Raw genomic sequence first — 21,093 nt, 5'->3', positions numbered from 1 at the left:
ATATTAAATGGCAAGGGAACTTGACAACACTGACTGGCGGCTGAGTCTGAGACTGCTGGCACTGACTGGCGGCTGAGTCTGAGACTGCTGGCACTGACTGGCAGCTGAGTCTGAGACTGCTGGCACTGACTGAGGCTGCTGGCACTGGCTGAGGCTGAGACTGCTGGCACTGGCTGAGACTGAGACTGCTGGCACTGGCTGAGACTGAGACTGCTGGCACTGGCTGAGACAGACTGCTGGCACTGGCTGAGACTGAGACTGCTGGCTGAGGCTGAGACTGCTGGCACTGACTGGTGGCTGAGGCTGAGACTGCTGGCACTGACTGGTGGCTGAGGCTGAGACTGCTGGCACTGACTGGTGGCTGAGACTGCTGGCACTGACTGGTGGCTGAGACTGCTGGCACTGACTGGTGGCTGAGACTGCTGGCACTGACTGGTGGCTGAGACTGCTGGCGGTGGCTGAGGCTGAGACTGCTGGCGGTGGCTGAGGCTGAGACTGCTGGCGGTGGCTGAGGCTGAGACTGCTGGCGGTGGCTGAGGCTGAGACTGCTGGCGGTGGCTGAGGCTGAGACTGCTGGCGGTGGCTGAGGCTGAGACTGCTGGCACTGACTGGTGGCTGAGGCTGAGACTGCTGGCACTGACTGGTGGCTGAGGCTGAGACTGCTGGCACTGACTGGTGGCTGAGGCTGAGACTGCTGGCACTGACTGGCGGCTGAGGCTGAGACTGCTGGCACTGACTGGCGGCTGAGGCTGAGACTGCTGGCACTGACTGGCGGCTGAGGCTGAGACTGCTGGCACTGACTGGTGGCTGAGGCTGAGACTGCTGGCACTGACTGGTGGCTGAGGCTGAGACTGCTGGCACTGACTGGTGGCTGAGGCTAAGACTGCTGGCACTGACTGGTGGCTGAGGCTGAGACTGCTGGCACTGACTGGTGGCTGAGGCTGAGACTGCTGGCACTGACTGGTGGCTGAGGCTGAGACTGCTGGCACTGACTGGTGGCTGAGGCTGCTGGCACTGACTGGTGGCTGAGACTGCTGGCACTGACTGGTGGCTGAGACTGCTGGCACTGACTGGTGGCTGAGACTGCTGGCACTGACTGGTGGCTGAGGCTGAGACTGCTGGCATTGACTGGTGGCTGTGGCTGAGACTGCTGGCCTTGATCACTTGGTATTACATTTTGTAATGTAAGGTGATAAAAAATTGCTTTTTTGGCACATTGTTTATTTATTATTTTTTACAACGTTCACCAGACGGGTTGGATCACATACTATTTCTTTAGAGCAGGTTGTTACGGACACAGCAATGCCTAATATGTGCATTTTTTATTTTATTTTACACAATAAAAGCCTAAAAATAAAAAAATAAATCATGTTTTTGTGTTTCCATTTTCTGAAAGCCATATTTTTTGGGCGATTGTCTTAGGTAAGGTCAAATTTTTTGTGGGACGGTTTGATTGGTACCATTATGGGGCACATATGACTTTTTGATTGCTTGGTATTACACTTTTTGTGATGTAAGGTGATAAAAAAAATAGATTTTTTTGGCACATTTTTTATTTTTTATGGTGTTCACCAGATGGGTTGGATCACATGCTATTTTAATAGAGCAGGTCGTTACGGACATGACGATACCTAATATGTGCATTTTTTTTTTACTTTATTTTATTCAATAAAAGCATGTTTGAAAAAAATAATTGTTTTTGTGTCTCCATTTTCTGAAAGCCATATTTTTTTGATTTTTTCGGACGATTGGCTTATGTAGGGGCTCATTTTTTGTAGGATGAGGCCACGGTTTAATTGGTGCTAATTTTGGATACATATGACTTGATCACTTATTTTTACAATTTTTTGGAAAGTGCGGTGGGCAAAATTGGAATTCCATCATAGTTTTTCTTTTCATTCTTTCTTTATGGTGTTCACCATGTGGTAAAAGTAACATTATCCTTTTATAGATCAGGCCCTTACAGACACGGCGATACCAAACATGTTTAGTGTTTTTTTAATTTTTACATTTTGAACCAATTATGTGTTGATATAAGTAGTTTTTTTTGTTTGTTTTTACATTGTTTTGATGCAGACCCACTTGGTTCTTAAAGATCCAGTGGGTCTGATGGCTTACAATACACTGCAGTACACTATATAGTGTACTGCAGTGTATTAAACTCACACTAAGCCTGATCAGGCTTAGATATACCACGGTAAGCCAGATGCCTGTGAAGGAGTCCGGTTGCCATGGTGACCATCGGGACACTACCACAGCGTAGCAGCACGATGGGGGAGGGAGCTCCGTCCCTCAGTTTACCCTTCAAGCATCGGGCCGCTGCCAGGGCAGAGCAGCGGCCCGATGGTTAGCCCCTCCATACAGCGGTCCCTAAGGACCACGGCATGGGAGGGGTTAAGCGGCAGACATTGGTGCCAGCACCGATGTCGGCCGTTTCAAGCAGAGTGTTAACTGGACATTACAGCTAACACTTTGCCATCCTAAAAGGGGTGGGGGGTGCTGTGGGCTCTGCATCTCCTGAGCCGAGAGAGGAGCGGATGGCAGCGGGGGAACTATGGCCTCGGAGGTATCTATGGGCAGTCAGGCTGCAGGGAAACTTGTGTGTAGTGCTGTGTTCGTGTGGAGCGCCGTGTCCCGATTGGACGCGGCGCATGCCCAGTGCAAAACTGGTGACACACACACGGACACAGCGCGCTCAGACAGGGATTTTATTAGACATAAAACGATTGTTGGTCGGAGGAACATCTCCAGGTGTGAATAGGACATGGCGCCGAAAATGTAAATCTATGTGAGGAGGGACTGTGTTTCCGATGCCCTCTCGATGTCAGCCAAGTGAATATGAAAGCAAACAAGTACCTATTGACGTCTTCTATAATCAATGGCCACTCCCTACGGGTAATTCAACGCCGGTGTAAAAAAGGACCTTTACTCATATAAAATTTTACAACTCTTATTTCTAATCTGAGCATCAGTCCTAGGAGATAATACACAACCAACACTTCTTTGGATTGTGGCGGTCCATCTTGCTGCACGCCACGTATATATCGTCAAGCCCCAGGTTATACACAATCGTAATGCAGAGGTGTGAGCATCTTCTCTGAATTTCCATCTATGTCTAATCAAAAGCCAGAAATGTTTTATTTTCCCTTCAGTATCCGGTTACAGAACAATAGCCCCAGGAATCTGCACATGGAGCATCCAGCCGCCCATGTCCTCAGATCACATTATTCTCTTTTTGAGAAATCTGGCAGAAAAAAAGCTAAATTTTTCTCTGTGACCTCTGTGCAGAAGCAGAGGAGCCTCGGCCAAGAAGAGCAGAGGACAGAGTTACAGTCTACTGATGAGTTTCCCATGTTCATATATTAGAGAGACTTCTCCCTGACACCGCAGCAGAGAAACGTGCGAAACAAAAGAACGGGGAGGGGGAGTGACACACAAGTACAATGTGGGTGGAAGAAAGCGGTAGGAAAACAGAGAGATGGGGAGAAACCAAGCCAGCTTTCCAGACAAAGTTCAAGCTGAGTCACAAGACTGCTGGGGAGAGTTCCTGCCACATCACAAACCGTCAAACCTAATGCAATTTCAACTCACTGACCAATTCCTACGAAAAACGCCTCTTCCAAAGAAACTTATGCAATAGAGGTCTAAACTAGTTCAGAGGAACCTCAATGCTCAAGGAAGAAAAAACTAAATCTCAGTAAGCTCTCTAGCTCCTCCAACATCATACTAGAGTATCCGGCTTTTCAGAAAACTTTATGGAAATGTCAAAGTGACATGAAAAGCTTTGTTTGGTTGATGGCCAGGAATGGAGACCTCGACCAATCACTGAAACGACGGTATAAAGTGCCCTTTTGCTGTGATCCACTGTCTTCAAAATCTATGAGCCCATCTTCAGCTAACTACCTGAGAATGGGCGATCGTTTCAGTGATCGGTGGGGATCCCAGCACCCGGACCGTTCCACTGATCATAACTTCTGACCTCTATGATGTGTCGAAAGGTTTATGAATAAGCAGTTAGGCCCCTTTCACACGGGCGAGTTTTCCGTGCGGGTGCGATCCGTGCAGCGAACGTATGGCATCCGCACTAAATCCTGACCCATTCATTTCTATGGGGCTGTGCACATGAGCGTTGTTTTTAACGCATCACTTGTGCGTTCAGTTGAAATCGCAGCATGCTCTATATTGTCCGATTTTGACGTGACGCAGGCCCCATAGAAGTGAATGGGGTGTGTGAAAATCGGATGGCATCCGCAAGCAAGTACGGATGCCGTGCGATTTGTACGCACAGTTGCTAGGAGACGATCGGGATGGAGACCCGATCATTATTATTTTCCCTTATAACATGGTTATAAAGGGAAAATAATAGCATTCTGAATACAGAATGCATAGTAAACCAGCGCTAGAGGGGTTAAAAAAAAATTAAAAATTTTTTAACTCACCTTAGTCCACTTGATCACGAAGCCCGGCATCTCCTTGTGTCTCCCCTGCGCTGAACAGGACCTGGGGTGAGCTGCTCCATTAAATACCGGTGAAGGACCTTCGATGACGTCACTCCGGTCATCACATGGTCTTTTACCATGGTGAATCACCATGGTAAAAGATCATGTGACGTACCATGTGATGACCGAAGTGACGTCATCGAAGGTCCTTAACCTGTATTTAATGGAGCAGCTCACCCCAGGTCCTGTTCAGCGCAGAGGAGACACAAGGAGATGCCGGGCTTCGTGATCAAGTGGACTAAGGTGAGTTAAATTGTTTTTTTATTTTTTTTTAACCCCTCTAGCGCTGGTTTACTATGCATTCTGTATTCAGAATGCTATTATTTTCCCTTATAACCATGTTATAAGGGAAAATAATACAATCTTCAGAACATCAATCCCAAGCCCGAACTTCTATGAAGAAGTTCGGGTTTGGGTACCAAACATGCGCGATTTTTCTCACGCGAGTGCAACGCATGACAATGTTTTGCACTCGCGCGGGAAAATCGCGCATTTTCCCGCAACGCACCCGGCTCTTATCCGGGCAAAAAAACTGACGCCCGTGTGAAAGAGGCCTTAATGTCTGGTATTTTCAGAAATCCTGTTTCATGGATACATGGCCAGGTTTACACCACTTTCGGGTTTCGGACGTAATTGTAGGACCATAGATTTGGTGTCAGACACGGTACACTTTTTCTTACTTACACCACCTCATTATTTTTGAACCATTTTTCCTCCAAGTTTCCTCTTAGTCACGCATGTTTTTGTACTTTTCCAAACTGTGGAGGAATGTGTGAAGTGATCTGAAACACACGTGGATAAATCTTTGGGAACTAATTCTGGTACATTTTGCTTCGTAAATTTCTACCCACGTAGAGAGACATCTGTGTGGTATTGGTCATGTATAGGTGACGCACATGTAATATGACAGTTTTGACAGGTGAAGGATGAGCCTCTAGGAGCAACGGGGGCGTTGTCGTTACACCTAGAGGTTCTGTTCTCTCTGCAACTTCTGCACCCTCTCCACTTTGATTGACAGGACTGCCTGGTCCTGTAAAAATAGAGCGGGCACGGCAGTTGAAGAGAGAGCAGAGCCTCTGTAGGTGTAACGGTAACGCCCCTGTTGCTCTTGGAGGCTCATTTGTATATATTACAACGCCATTTTTCTCAGCAATGTGGGCACATACGAACATGGGACCAACACAGATGCCTTCAGCTACCTAGCGCACATGAAACGGGTCAGCCAATTTAATAAGCACAAAACTGCTGACAGATGCCCTTTGGTCATTTGAATATAGGAATAACATTTCTCAGCATTAGAACAACAGAGGACAGACTAAACAATATTGTACACCTACCAAGCCTTTCAAGGCACTGTGCTTGGTTTCATACTGAATTTCTGGCTGATTCCCTTTGATATGATCGTTCCTAACTTCCCCCTAATAAACTTTACATTAGGTCGGCAACACAGGAGATGTTCTACCAGCGAGCATTCGGTTTTTCTGATTTGATCAACTGACAAATGTTTTCTCGTGTGCCGGCTGACTGGTGAAGGGTTTAATCGGAGCAATAATTGCAGAAGAACATCCTACAAATGATCATCGGCCCATTAGGCACGAGTGGTAAGTTTCTAGGTGAAGCATCACCCATCTTCTGTCCCAGGCCTGTATGGAGGATTTTTTTTTTTATGCAATTCTCTATTTTAGTGCAGGGTCAAATGTGAATTGTAGGTCCCTGAGATTTCAGCTTGTGGGAACGCATGCGCAGTAGTGACCTGAAACTGCTCATGTGCTGGAGAAGCTCTGCTAAACCTTCAAAGCTTCCAGCCTGCAATGTACGTGAAGCCAGTGATGATGTCTGTCCATTGTCCCGACCAGAAGACAGACTACTGATTCTGGAATGGCACATCATAGGAATTGCAGAAAACAGTAATGAGACCACCACGTGACCACGGAGACTGAGGAATTGCCCGCACCTTGGAAGAGCAAGTACTTTGCAAACCTCTTCTTTCCCCAGGTATTCACACACAAAAAATTACAGTTGGCTGAACCTATATTTGAAGAGGGTGTCCAACTCTCATTCGAAAGATGATCTTTGGGGAAAGAAGGATCGGGCATGCTGAATTTCAATGTCCAGTCCTTTTGTTTTAAGTGGCTCTCTCCCTTCTGAGAACCTATGCAGGCTTGGACGAGCATTGGCCAAATGAGCGATGGGTTGACCACTACTGAAGGTGTATGAACATCTTAAAAGGTACAGCCAAGACAATGAAGACCGTAAACACGCAGGAAGAGACAGAAATGTCTAAAGAGTCAGAGAGACAGTCTAAAATAAATAAGAGCAATACCTAAGAGTCACGCTTTCCCAGCAGAAGTGCCCGCTCAGGTTCCTCTAAATAGCTGTGAAGTCACACACCTGGAATCACATCTAACATATGGCGTGTTTACCTTCTGAGCAAGCACAAGGAAAAAAAAAAGACCAAAGAAAACTATTCAAAGTGCAATCGACGCCCTGGATCTGCTGCATGCTCAACGTATACCAAGAAATAATCCGCTTTACACAAGAAGGCGCGCTCTGAAGTCTGACCGCATTACAAAAGCCGACACACATGAGCGGCAATACACAGCAGAATGGTGGCGACAAATATTAAAGTGCATCTTCCGTGTCATACAAGCATTATTTACGGGAGGGGATTCAATTTTTAGGGTAATTTCCTTTAAAAGGATGTCACAAGTGCTGCAAATGTCAAGCTATACAGAGAAGCTCCTGCTGCTGAGCCGTCCATTCGACACCATCAAACTACAAAATTAGAAGGAACGACTTCCAGCCAAATAAACCATCATTTATATAATTTGGCACATTTTACCCCAGTGCACTTCTAATTAAGACTGGCATATGTAAAGGTTGTCTCATTACAACAGCTTATTCCATTTCCCCAGGAGAAGGGAATCAGTAACGGATCGGCAGCAGTCCAACCGCTGGCACGCCGACGGATCAATAAAACGGGGGGCGTGTCTTCAGGCGGACACACCTGCACTGCCTCATTCAAATGGGGAACACAGGCCACCCCTTTCTAATGATCAGCGGATGAACCCTCGACGATCGGACACATCCTGTAGACAAGTGATAAGTTGTTGTAATGGGACAACCCCTTTAATTATTAACGCCCCCCCCCCCCCATATGTATTCAGAGTCTAAGCATAATATATAGTAGGGTGCAGCTTCCTCTTCCTCATTAGGGTATGTTCACACAGCAGAAAAACCCAACCTGTATATTTGCCGTTAAACCTGCAGCAGAAATCCAATAGTGACCCTCGAATTTTGGGACTATAACGGGACTATAACGTGTGGGGCTACCCGCTGCAGTCAAGTTCTCTTTTTTCTGCCACCTGCAGAATTAAAAAATAATAATAAACCGCTATATGCACCAGTGCCATTGGAAACAGTGGCAAGCTTATTGTAAGCATGCTTTTATATGGATTTCTTGTGAAAAAAGCTATTAAATCTCCAGAAAAAAAATAAAAAAAATATCGGTATGAACCTGAACATTGAATCGAACAATAAATATATAGAAAAGGAGCAAAAAAACCCCCCCCCCCCCCCCCAAAAAAAACAACATCCCAGCAATTTATTGATCAATTTCTTGCTTCTTCCTTGATCCTAGTTTGTCTCATATTGTAATTAAAACTTAGATATACATAAAGAAATCTTCTAGACGTGTCCTAGGAGGTCAGCTATGTCTACAGCAGGACACAAAGATTGTTAATTCCCACCTCCTCAACCCAGCCCGGCTTCCCCAACCCAGCCCGGCTTCCCCAACACAGCCCGGCTTCCCCAACCCAGCCCGGCTTCCCCAACCCAGCCCGGCTTGCCCAACACAGCCCGGCTTGCCCAACACAGCCCGGCTTCCCCAACACAGCCCGGCTTCCCCAACACAGCCCGGCTTCCCCAACCCAGCCCGGCTTCCCCAACCCAGCCCGGCTTCCCCAACCCAGCCCGGCTTCCCCAACCCAGCCCGGCTTCCCCAACACAGCCCGGCTTCCCCAACCCAGCCCGGCTTCCCCAACCCAGCCCGGCTTCCCCAACCCAGCCCGGCTTCCCCAACACAGCCCGGCTTCCCCAACACAGCCCCCGCCACCTCCTCAACCGAGGCCCGCCTCCTTAGTAGTACATCAGCTGAAAATAAAACAGATCAGAGGAGATAAACCCTATGTTCTCTGCAGGATTTATACAAGGAACATATAGATAACTTCTACAGATGGACACACCAACGTGGACAACTTTCTCTTCTGTTCCCTTTTATCATCCATTAATGTTCCTTTAAATCATATTGGATTTGTGTTGTTCCCAAAAGATGCACCACAAGGACCTGCTCCAGTGAGAAATTGTGTCTCTGAAACTTACATTAAGTGAGATTTATGGGAAACAGATTGGTGGGGGTGGGAGACAAATACTTCAATGAAAAGCAAGAGCTGGGAGATGTTGGCACTTAGGAAAATGAGATCTTATCATCTTGCCGACTACAGATCACATGTCTCCACATAGGAAAATGATGCAAACTAGGTAGAAAGCATGGCATTTATCACTCCGCTGTTACGTAGAGCTTGAAAAACTGTATATTCGGTCATTTTCTTCCAAGATCCGAATTCAAGGACCTAAAACCTTCCTTAAGCCTCATTCACACGTCCGTGCTCAAATCCGTGAGAAGGTGGTCAGTGATACATCCGTGAAGCTGTCCGTTGAAGATCCGCGTGTCTGTTTTTTGCTGTCAGTGTTTCACTGAACAGCTGAAAAATAATTTTCTAAGAATCTCTTCTTAATGATCCGTGAAACAAGGATGCCATCCGTTGCTTTCACGGACCCATAGACTATAATGGGCGTGAGCTAAAACAAACAAAAAAAAAAAACGACCCACGGACCGTGCTAAAACACTAATGTGTGAATACACACATTAAAATGAATAGGGACGTGTGCTGTTCGTGGAGAAGATGTACAGCACACGTCCGTGAAACACTGACGTGTGAATGAGGCTTTATAAGGAACCGGTCATCACATTTTGGCCTATGTACCTAATGACATGCTGTTTGAGGTCACACCGCACTGAAATCAATGTTTTTTTTTTTTTAGGAAAGTCTCTGCCAAGCCATTTTCAGTAGGTAAGTGTGGGGCATAGAGTCATCGGTGTCTCCCTGCAATTGGGTCATTTCCGCAAGTCCACCCATATTACTTTGACTGAAATCCTCCTAGCTTGACCACGTTAATACCAGCAAGTCTGAAATTTTGTGCATGCTTATGCTGCACAGTGAGCTGTGGGATACTCACCTCAGCTCCAGCAACTCACTGCGCATGCGGCGGACAACTTATGGCTTAGCTGACGGACGCAGCAACATTCGGTCTCCAGAGAGGATGCGCGAGAATCAAAGTAAGATGGGTGGGCTTGCGGCAGTGACCCTGAGATTCCCCAATAGAGTCCACGTTCCACCAAAAATAGTTTTCTGTAAGATGTGACCTGAAGCAGAATGGTACACAGGACAAAATGTGATGACCGATTCCCTTTAAAGAGTAAATGAACTATGTAAAAACCTTTAAAATGTCAAAGGTTATGATTGGTCGCTAAAACGAGTAGTAAGAAGCGCTCAGCTTAGCGATGTCTCTCCTCGCTGCTGAAGGACAGGACTGAACACGGCCATGTGGACTTTCCATTGAGGTTGCCTTCAGCAGCGAAGGGAGAGAACACGCTTAGAGTTCCTCATTTCAGCCATCAGCAGAGACCTCAGCATTCAAACCCCGCCAATCAAAAACTTTGATGTGTCACACTATGCCATACCAAAAGTTTTTATAAAGTGTAATTCCTCTTTGAATATCCTAGGCGCCAAGTGTGTCGTTAAGATGTGCTCATATCAACAGAGGAACCACGACAGATGGTTCTCTAAAAGGAACTCGTCAGAAGCAATTTATTCACCAAACTGCCACCAGATTCCCCCCCCCCCCCCCCAAAAAAAAAACAACAAAAAAAAATGCTCACACCAAACGCTAATTAGCTGGCGTTTGCAGTCAAGAAGTAAGAGACGCTAAAACTTTCCTCACCCAACTTCTGGTCACCTTCAGAAGGCTTGCGGAGTCCATGCCTGACAGGTTAGACAAGGAGGACCTACACCATACTAAGCAGGTGGCTTTAATGTGACGGCTCAATGTTTAAACGGATTTGTTCTCAGGACCAGGTCACTTACACAGAACAGATTACGCACTTTACACACCTCAATAAACTTTGTCACCATGGAAAACACCAGTAAAGAAAATATAAAATCGTACAGCGCCCGCTGCCACATAATGGATGGCACGCTTTGATCACTCGGCATCCTATTTTCTACAAAAACTCCAGCTTCCCGTCAGGTTACGTACAGTGTTCCCTCCAGAATTGTTTTCCTTGGTTGTCTGAGAGCGTAGCCTGAGGCCATTAATTGCTTTTCACAACATAGATGTATTGTACGTGGAAGGTTCCCAGGGTTCATCTTCCCACACATTCCAGACAGTGATTTCTAACCTGATGACACAGGATTATTGACCTTGACCATCAGACCTATCTTGGCAAGCAGGACAACCATGGAGAGATCACTTCATACCATGTTATTAGATTTAGATGGACAGCCATCCCAATCCACAAGACAGTAAAGCCACGTGGACAGCGGAAAGTCGAGGCCCCCATGCTCAGGAACCCTTGAATTCCTAGCACCACCTCCTTTCGAAAGCGTGCATTTTTCCGGATGCAGATATGGGATTAAGCTGCTGGCAGACACTTCTAATGGTGGCGTATCCTCTCATGAAAACAAAAAGGTTGGACATGTTGAAATAAAAAAGCTCAACCCTCCTTACAGCTGACATGTAGGTCAGGACACCTCCATAACATGAGATGGTCGTCTGGTTTCGGTCGACTTTAAGGAATTTTCCAGTTCTCTAAAAGGGATGGCCTATCTGGACATCAATACCAGATGAGTTGTGAAGAGGCTTTATAAGAGCTGAAGTCTCTTCATTCAACCTGCTGAGAAGGTGGGTTCTGGCAGCCTGAATCAGATAGGCCGTCAATTCTAGAGAAGTCGACCGAAACCAAACGACCATCTCAAAAAAACTGAACAAAATACCACAGTGTAGCACAAAATACCATAGTGCAGTACAAAATACCGCCCCAGCAAAACCAAATACCAAAGTGCAGCACAAAATACCGCCCCAGCAGAACCAAATACCAAAGTGCAGTACAAAATACCGCCCCAGCAGAACCAAATACCAAAGTGCAGTACAAAATACCGCCCCAGCAGAACCAAATACCATAGTGCAGCACAAAATACCGCCCCAGCAGAACTAAATACCACAGCGCAATGCAAAATACCGCTCCAGCAGAACCAAATACCATAGTGCAGCACAAAATACCATAGTGCAGTACAATATACTGCCCCAGCAGAACCAAATACCATAGTGCAGCACAAAATACCGCCCCAGCAGAACCAAATACCAAAGTGCAGCACAAAATACCGACCCAGCAGAACCAAATACCATAGTGCAGCACAAAATACCGCCCCAGCAGAATTAAATACTATAGTGCAGCACAAAATACCGCCCCAGCAGAACCAAATACCATAGTGCAGCACAAAATACCGCCCCAGCAGAACCAAATACCATAGTGCAGCACAAAATAACACAGTGCAGTACAAAATACCGCCCCAGCAGAAATACCACATGCAACACAAAATACTGCCTCAGCAGAACCAAATACCACAGCGCAGTACAAAATACCGCCCTAACAAGACCAAATACCACAGTGCAATGCAAGATACCGCCCCAGCAGAACCAAATACCACAGCGCAACACAAAACTGCTGCCCACAACACAGTATGAAACTGTAATCGTGTCCTAAGGACGGTGACACAGTTGAATCCAGGAGGACATCTGCGGCCACTGGCCAGGTGCCTGATACTCCTACATTAATGCTGAGAGCATCAGATCATTATGTACCTGGATGGCCGTGGGGAGATCTTGTGTGGCCCCCTGAGCATCGGCCCACTGGGAAATTTCCCTGTAGGGTCTGTGGCTAGTCCGCCCCTCAACTGCACTGTACTTTATTTAGTTGCTTGTTTGAGAGAAAAGTACTTTTAGTCCATATGCAAATGAGCAGTTAAGTGCACCGAGGGTTGGCCCAAGCCACTCTGTGCACCCTTGCTCCTCCTGCTTCCTGTCAGCCCCTCCCTCTCCTTGATTGACAGGGCCAGGTTCCTGCATAGTCATCTTGCCTGGTCCTGTCAATCAAATAGGAGAGAGAGAGGGGCTGACCAGGGGAAGCAGGAGGAGCAAGGGTGCACAGAGTGCCTTGGGCCCGCCCTCAGTGCACTCAACTGCTCATTTGCATACGATTAAAAGTACATTTTCTCTAGAATGAAGCAATGGATCACTAAGTGAAAGGTATCATTACATTCAGCCGCGCTGGTCCTAGAAGGGACTGTGGCTGGTCTATCAGTGGATTTCCTGGTGACACGCTCCCTTTTAATGCCATCCATGCATCAGAAGCTGAAATCGACGCCAGCTATATATTACATGTTAAAAGCTTTACATTGTTAGTGCACTATAATGGCGGTAGAAGAAAAGCTCATCCGATATCAGTAATGCAGAAGATGAATCAGCCTGGATAGGGCGGTTTTATAGACAGATGGCTATAAACTCAATGGACCATAGAAGCGCCGTGGCACTCTGTACAGCTTTATCACTGCACCGTCAGCAAGTAGATAGAATATATGACTATAACCATTAACTCGCCTTCCTGACGCACAACGAGCCGCCGAGCAGTCACTGCCAACGCGAGAGCTCAGGTTCTAGGACAAAATCTGGGCTTTGTTCACCTGCACAAACATAAGGACAAAAAAAATAATAAAAAGAAGCCAAAACTGGGCAGCTGCCACCGGCTGCTCATAATACTGCGGAATATGATCGCACGATGAGGACAGTACAGCGGAGGGGGATTGTGGGAATCCAACCCGGGGTATTGAACCGTATGGGACAAAACACTCCGCTCCACAGGAAACGTGTTACCAGTGCATGAAATAATCCACAAAGAGCCTGATCTCACTGCCACGCTCGTCCAGACGGAAGCAGCAAAAGTGTAGTGTAAGGCTACTTTCACATCTGCGTTTTCCTTTCCGGTTTTGAAATCCATCAGAGGATCTCAAAACCGGAGGAAAACGCTTTAGTTTTGTCCCCACTCATTGTCAATGGGAGAAAAAAAAAAACTGAACAAACCGGAACGGAGTGCACCGAAATTCATTCTGTTCCGGTTTGTTACGTTCCCATGCCGGACACAAAACCGCTGCAAGCTGCATTTATGAGTGCGTGATGGGATACTGAGCATTAAACACATTGTAAGTCAAAAAACAAAAAACGGATCCGGCACCTATTGACTTACAATGGTTTTAGTGCCGGATCCATCTTGGTCATTTTGGAGACAATACAACCGGATCCGGTCTGAATGGATGCAGACGGTTGTAGTATTCATCGGATGCGTTTTTGCTGATCCCCCCGATGGATCCAGAAAAAGCGCAGATGTGAAAGTAGCTTTAGAAAGCAGATATACATCCAATAGAAAATCTATCAAACTACAAAGAAAAGAGATAAAACTACTGTCCAAGTCTCGCTATTCTACTGAAGGCACCATAAGACAGACAGGAGAAGGAATGTAAAGCCAGACTACACAGGGTTTGTTTGTAGTCTGTTACCATGGAGACAGATGGGTCGGCATGGGAGCTGCAGACACAAAACTCTTAGTTATTTTTACAGTATATGACTACTTGTAATACTGTTTATTTTAGATGCATTCAGACAAAAAAAATACTGAAGAACCACCAAGCTTAGACACTGTTGGGGTCATTTACCAAACTGGTGTAAAGTAGAACTGGCTTAGTTACCCATAGCAACCAATCAGATTCCTCCTTTCATTTTTCACAGCTCCTTTGGAAAATGAAAGGTGGAATCTGATTGATTGCTATGGGCAACTAAGCCAGTTTTGCTTTGCACCAGTTTTGATAAATCTCCCCAAAAACCCAGCGTTCAGATGAGCAACTATATGCTACATACCTGCATACCTACCTAAGCACAGCGGGCGAGATTTATCAAACTGGTGTAAAGGAGGACTGGCTTGTAAAGGAGGACTGGCTTAGTTGCCCACAGCAACCAATAAGATTCCACCTTTCATTTTTGACAGCTCCTTTGGAAAATGAAAGGTGGAATCTGATTGGTTGCTATGGGCAACTATGGTGTAAAGTAGAACTGGCCTTAGTTGCCCATAGCAACCAATCAGATTACACCAGTTTGATAAATGACCGCATGTATTTTCTCAGCCCACAAAACAGGACATCACGGTCTGATGAGAAGTCATTAAACCGTTGGTATGACCATTTTCCGTCACCTTCTTCATGAAGGAAACGGTTAACCACTTCTTGAATTGTCATCTACATTTTCAAATTTCACTGATGACACCTCCCCTGTGTACAAATGAAATCAGAAAATGCAGAGATTTAAATGTAGAAATGACAAGGCTTTTTAAAGGGTGCTTTCCAATGACAAATGCAACTCATCCCACAAAAAGATGGATGGCAAAAAAAAAAAAAAGTTGTGGTTCTCCGAGTGCATTAATGCAAAGACGAAAAAATTCCCGCGGTCCTAAAGGGGTCTTCCAATTTATTTATTTAATTGGAAAAAACAAACACCTGCAGCAGTCCCCTCCGATCCAGCAACACCACTACAGCCACTGATGTATTGTTGTGGCTTCTGCAGTGTCATCCCGTATACTACAGCAGCCAACCACTGGTCTCCCTGGAGTACACCACTGAGACCAGCGATTGGCTGCAGCAGTATACGGGACGTCACCGCTGCAGCTACGACAATATGTCACTGGCTTCAGCCCAGGGACGAGGAAGGAGCATTGGAGCTGGACTGGAGGAGGATGGGAAGGCGACTGCTTTTCATTTTTTATCAGCCTGCCTGCGGTTTCCCCGAATTAAAGAATATCTTGGACAACCCCTTTAAAAGGGGCATTCAGTTAGAACAAGTCATTCCTTATCAGCTGGATAGGGCATAACTGTTCGATCGTAGGGGGTCCGATTTCTTAGACCTCCACTAATCATGAGAATGGGGGTCCCGCTCTCCTATCCTAATACAGCATCATCATCTGTACAGGAGATTTCAAAAATCTCATCTACTTAGCTGGTACCGCATAAGGGTATGTTCACACAACGTTTTTGTCTACGTGAATTTTGCCATGGATTCCGCTTGTCAAACCCATGCAGAAACCACAAATTATCCCCTATATATAGTAAGTGAGCCTGCACTTTGTCCTGACCTCTACAATTATGGATCCGGACTATAATTGCAGCGTCATCGTCCACTCAGGGAGTAGTAATTGTCTTCCTTGCTAAAAAAAAAAAACAACTAACCCCAAGTTTTATCTGCTTTTCCTTTATAATATGCTACAGCCACATAACAGCATTAGACATAAGACAGAGAGCGAGGGCGTTCTCCTGCAGACAACAAGCCCCGAGCAGCAAACACCGCACTCTAAACGAGAGCTCTCAGACAGGCAGGGATGCATCTGCCGTCCAGATGTGGCCACGTAGAAGACTATCCAGACCGCTCATCCGCAGGAAGGCGACTCATTACAATGGCTTCGTACATGTGCACCACAAAAGTGCCCAGTGCCCCTGTCCGTCCCGGTGGAAAAGCCAAACTCTTCTGATGATGGCTGCACGGTAAATGACCACATTACATGAAAGAGCTTCTTCCCTTGGGACAGGGTGGAGAAGGCGAACGCGAACGCTAAGCTGCAGTAACTTGGGAGTAACAAAGGCATTTAATGGCTCGGGCGATTTATATTTTACAGACTAAATAGGAGATGACATCCTGAGGGCGATGACACACGGGCTGCGAGTGATTCATCGAGATCTGTAGTGAGAAAAGTGCAAGTGCCGCCGACGGCAGAGGAGAAGACACGTCAGGGAGCAAATACTTTTGATAGTGAGCCATACACTTTACCGAACGTTCCTTTGGCCTAAAGCAATCCCTTCTGTCCCCCCCCCCCCCCTTACATATGCACGCTCGATTTGGCCTAGCATGCGTGTTCTCAAGAGAGGAGACCAAGCAGCTGTCGGATACCACTGGTGGTGGTTTATCTCCTTGAGAACACAGATCAGGCATGTTGAAATCCATGCCCCCCCATCAGCAGATGTCAGGTCACGCCATACATATCAGACGGTTAAGCCGAAATTGGAAGGGTTCAGTCGTCCTTTATCTGAAATCCAGAACACTTTCCATAGATACTTTAGCCCTACAAGTATCTCTCCCGATTCCTCCCATACATGCACACTTAATTCAGCCAAGCATGCGTGTTTTCTCAATACGAAAAGAATAACAAGATACTGTCGGACACCTATCTCCTTCATAGCATAGGATCAGATATGTTGAAATCCAATGTACCCAATCCCTCTCTCCCCCTTGACATCTGCCACCATCATACCCCCTTACACATCAGATCACTGTGCCGAAATCGGAGGGTTCAGCGTCATTAATGTAAGCTGCACGGTCAACGTAACGTTCTCCACAGTAGACTGCTGATGGGTCCTCCGAAGTCCCCAGATGGTGCAGTGTATTGAGGACGGCAGAAACACTGACCCATGCCAAGCTGTCACACAGCAGGACTTGAAATGTGTTTCCATTTTCTCATCTCCCATGAAAGTGGAGCAGCAGATGTGAAGTATTCTGATTAAAGGTGGCCAAACATCAGATGAATGTTGGCCAAAGACATTACATTGCAGCCAGACTGGCCGACCACCTATGATGATGTCCCCACTCTCCATGGCAGATGTCTGGGACAGAAAGGTCGGGCATGTGGATTTCAGATTAATTCTTGACCTGCATCTGCGCTACAACAGCTATATGTCCCTTTCTACCAGAATTGCCAGCTTTGATACTCCTTTACAGAAGCCATGTCTACTACGAGGCACAATCCAGTGAAAAGTGGGACATGTCAGAGGTATGCCATCATAGCTAAATGACCACAAAACCTGACAACCAAAGACCAAAGGCTGAGATGACCACTGAGGCTTCATTCAGATCCTCTGAAAAAAATAACACAATGGAACTCGATGGACTTCATTACAAGCCAATTGGGTCCATCAGATGTGTCGGAGGGATCCAGCACTGTGTCATGGTATCAGAACAGAATATTAATTTTACTCCATACTTCTCCGACATTACCTGTCGGGGGAAAGTCAGGAACTCCCTACACAAATTAGAGCATCGGCCAAACCCACCATTCTCAGTGGGTCCGGCCAACAAAAGTCTAAAGGTGTATGGTAGCGTTTAGAAATACTAAATTACTGATCCATAAAAGTGCGTTACTAAGGGGGATTTAGAGATTTCCTGAAGGCTCCTAGGCCGATGATCGGGGCAATTATGGGGAAGGAGCAACACTCATTCCCGATAACTGCCCAGTGTAAAGGTGCCACCCATCACCTTGTTTTTCGGGGTGAAAGCTTCGTTGACGTGGACACCAAAATCATGGTTTCTTGGCAGAAGATCGTCCTGTGTTAGAAGCGCCCAAAGCAGTAGTGATCCCTCATCCCCAAACAGTGGAGGCGATTGCTACATGTAAATACTGCTCTCAGCACCTCTGACGGACAGGAAGTTATCAAGAATGAATTAATCTAGCTCTTGGTGACTTCTCCTCTGATGGAGGCTTTGGCTGATCTAGGGTTTACAACTCGGCACTATGTCTCAGTAATGTGCCGGTTTCCTCAGTGACCGGGGCTGCTGTCAGCTATGTCCTGCGAATATACATAAAGCGGCTGTAGTTTTCCCTGAAGCTCCATTCTGACCAGGATTATTCTACGCAGGAAACTCAGGTGATCACAAGAGCCCCTTGTCTCTCCAGAGGACTAGGTACATCCTACGTCCATACATTAAACAAAAATCTAGTCCATAGATGTGGTGCTGGGTTCTCACTCAAGTTCCAGCACGCTGATAGAGGTCTCAGCAGTGAGACCCTGATCGGCCAAAGTGATCGGCCAAACGATAGATAAGGTTTCCACCTTTTCAGAATGATGTCCACTGACCCCTGTGCCAATGAATTTCGGTGAAGGATGAATATAGTGGTTGCCGCGTGTGTGTGGCTCAGTCTATTCACTTTTATGGGAGCTAGCTGAGCAAACTTATTGAGAATGTGAAAAAAGAGAGCACCAGACACCACTTTGCTCACTCTCCACCTGAATACAGTGGCCAGCAGCCACCCCATCCCCTGGGACAAGGCTCAGCGGACCCAGATTTAGAAGAAATATCCATAAATCAAAATCCCTCGGTAATAAAAGTGTTAAACCAGTGATTATACCAGTTCTGGATGACCATCTCACCGATTAAAGATGCTACCTTGCAGATAAGGAACCCGTGATCTACCTTGCAGATAAGGAACCCGTGATCTACCTTGCAGATAAGGAACCCGTGATCTACCTTGCAGATAAGGAACCCGTGATCTACCTTGCAGATAAGGAACCCGTGATCTACCTTGCAGATAAGGAACCCGTGATCTACCTTGCAGATAAGGAACCCGTGATCTACCTTGCAGATAAGGAACCCGTGATCTACCTTGCAGATAAGGAACCCGTGATCTACCTTGCAGATAAGGAACCCGTGATCTACCTTGCAGATAAGGAACCCGTGATCTACCTTGCAGATAAGGAACCCGTGATCTACCTTGCAGATAAGGAACCCGTGATCTACCTTGCAGATAAGGAACCCGTGATCTACCTTGCAGATAAGGAACCCGTGATCTACCTTGCAGATAAGGAACCCGTGATCTACCTTGCAGATAAGGAACCCGTGATCTACCTTGCAGATAAGGAACCCGTGATCTACCTTGCAGATAAGGAACCCGTGATCTACCTTGCAGATAAGGAACCCGTGATCTACCTTGCAGATAAGGAACCCGTGATCTACCTCCATCATTATCAAACACCAGCACGCAACACCAATAGCAGCACTTACCTGTCTGAAGTCAGCCAGGTAGGTGATAAAAGTGCCATCCGCCTTCCTGAACTCCAGAGTGATACAGTCCCTCTCGCTGTCCGCCTGCAGGCTCTCCTCTGCTACCTGACCATCTTCAAGACGGACCCGGACCTTCAGCTCCCCAAGACTTGTTCTGCAGGACCACAGCAAGGACAACAGCCACAAGAAGCTCCTGGCTGATACCAGAGGACACATCACCGGGCGGAGGAGGCCAGGGCAGCCAGGCTAGCACTTCTGGGAGAGGCTTGAGAGGAAGAAGACAAAAAAAAAAAACTTTCAATGGAAGAAAGTGAAAAGGCGAGGCCTAAAACGCGTGGGGAGGGGCCCCAGTATTGACAGTAAACAGATGTGGGTCAGGGCAATGCGGGCGCAAGACGGGCCATCGCCCGGACTTGTACGAGAGTCACACGGGTGAGGAAAGTGAGAGCACAACCACAGGGACATGAGGAGACGGGACACAAGAGCCGGCCGCCATATTTATGCCCATTCTCCATGGCAACCACCAGTCTTCTCTGCCATGAGAAGGGCCCATGGCAAAAAGAGGCACAATACGGGCTAAGTCTGCTGTATTTAGCGTGCGCCGTATCCTAGGCATTGAAGGACTGCTCGTGTAACAGTCCCAGGCGACTACCTCGTCTATAAACGGACTAATCACTACAGGGGTGCCCACACAAAAGCTTCTAGGGGCCACCCTGCCCGAGCCCTACAGGGTCTCCTTAGTCTCATACAGAGGGTAGAGCGCCGGGACCTAACACTTTCTCAGGGGCAGATTCTGTCCTTTGCTCCGTATTCACACGCGCAGGTTTTTATTATTATATTTTTTATGCTGTTTTAGTCACAGATTCAAAAAGAGAGCGAAGCAGCGTCTGTCCTTCACCCTGTCTCACGGCTGAGGACTATGGCTTCAAAAACCGCGTCCGTGTGAATACACCCAAAATGATAAGGATTTATATTATAGAAAAGCTCATTTCCATCAGGAGAGGAGCCATAAATGGCTGATAACAGGGAATGCTAATGGTAAATAGAGGGTCTGCTACTGCAGAACTACAAATCCCAGCAGGCCCTGCTTACTTTTTGCAGAAAACTGGAGGTGGGCTTTGCAGCTGTCGCAAAGACTACAAGTCCCAGCATGCCCGCAGTTTTGCAGCAGCTGGAGACCGCTGTCACGCACATGTCTGGATCGCACACCGCGTCGCTCCGTCTGTGGTGACAGGATGGATGAGCGCCGCACTCACCCCGCAGCAGATGCTGACATCCGGATCGGCTGCTGGCCCCGGGAATGTGCGGGTGTTCCCTGCAGACTATCGCTCCTCATCCGCTCCGGCCGCCGCTGCTATCCCGGGCCGGACTCCGATCTTGGGATGTTTTCCCCCAGGCGGCGGCTTGCAGAGGCCGTCACTTCCTTCAGGACCTGCCCCTCGACTTAAAGGGACAGACACACGACGGCAACAATGGATGGGAAGAGGTCTGCGCCGTCTGCAGGCGAGAAATGTCGCAGGGCAGAGCAATGGGCTTGGCTTGTGTTTAA

General features: G+C 47.0%; 1 protein-coding gene across 1 annotated transcript in view; it reads right to left on the bottom strand.

Annotated features, from left to right (window-relative positions):
- OAF (out at first homolog) overlaps positions 1-20,955 on the bottom strand; it is a 30,941-nt gene extending 9,986 nt beyond the window's left edge. The window contains exons 1-2 of the mRNA XM_044289823.1: positions 20,801-20,955; positions 19,545-19,809 (exon numbers count right to left, since the gene is read on the bottom strand). Coding sequence (XP_044145758.1) covers positions 19,545-19,760 — 216 coding nt within the window. The 5' untranslated portion in view covers positions 19,761-19,809; positions 20,801-20,955. The remainder of the gene's footprint in view (positions 1-19,544; positions 19,810-20,800) is intronic.
- Positions 20,956-21,093: the final 138 nt, after the last annotated feature.

This window comes from Bufo gargarizans, chromosome 4, assembly GCF_014858855.1.
Source record: "Bufo gargarizans isolate SCDJY-AF-19 chromosome 4, ASM1485885v1, whole genome shotgun sequence".
In the NCBI taxonomy this organism is placed as follows: Eukaryota; Metazoa; Chordata; class Amphibia; order Anura; family Bufonidae; genus Bufo; species Bufo gargarizans.
Note: the sequence above shows the minus strand (reverse complement) of the source record. Positions and strands in the feature narration are given on the sequence as shown.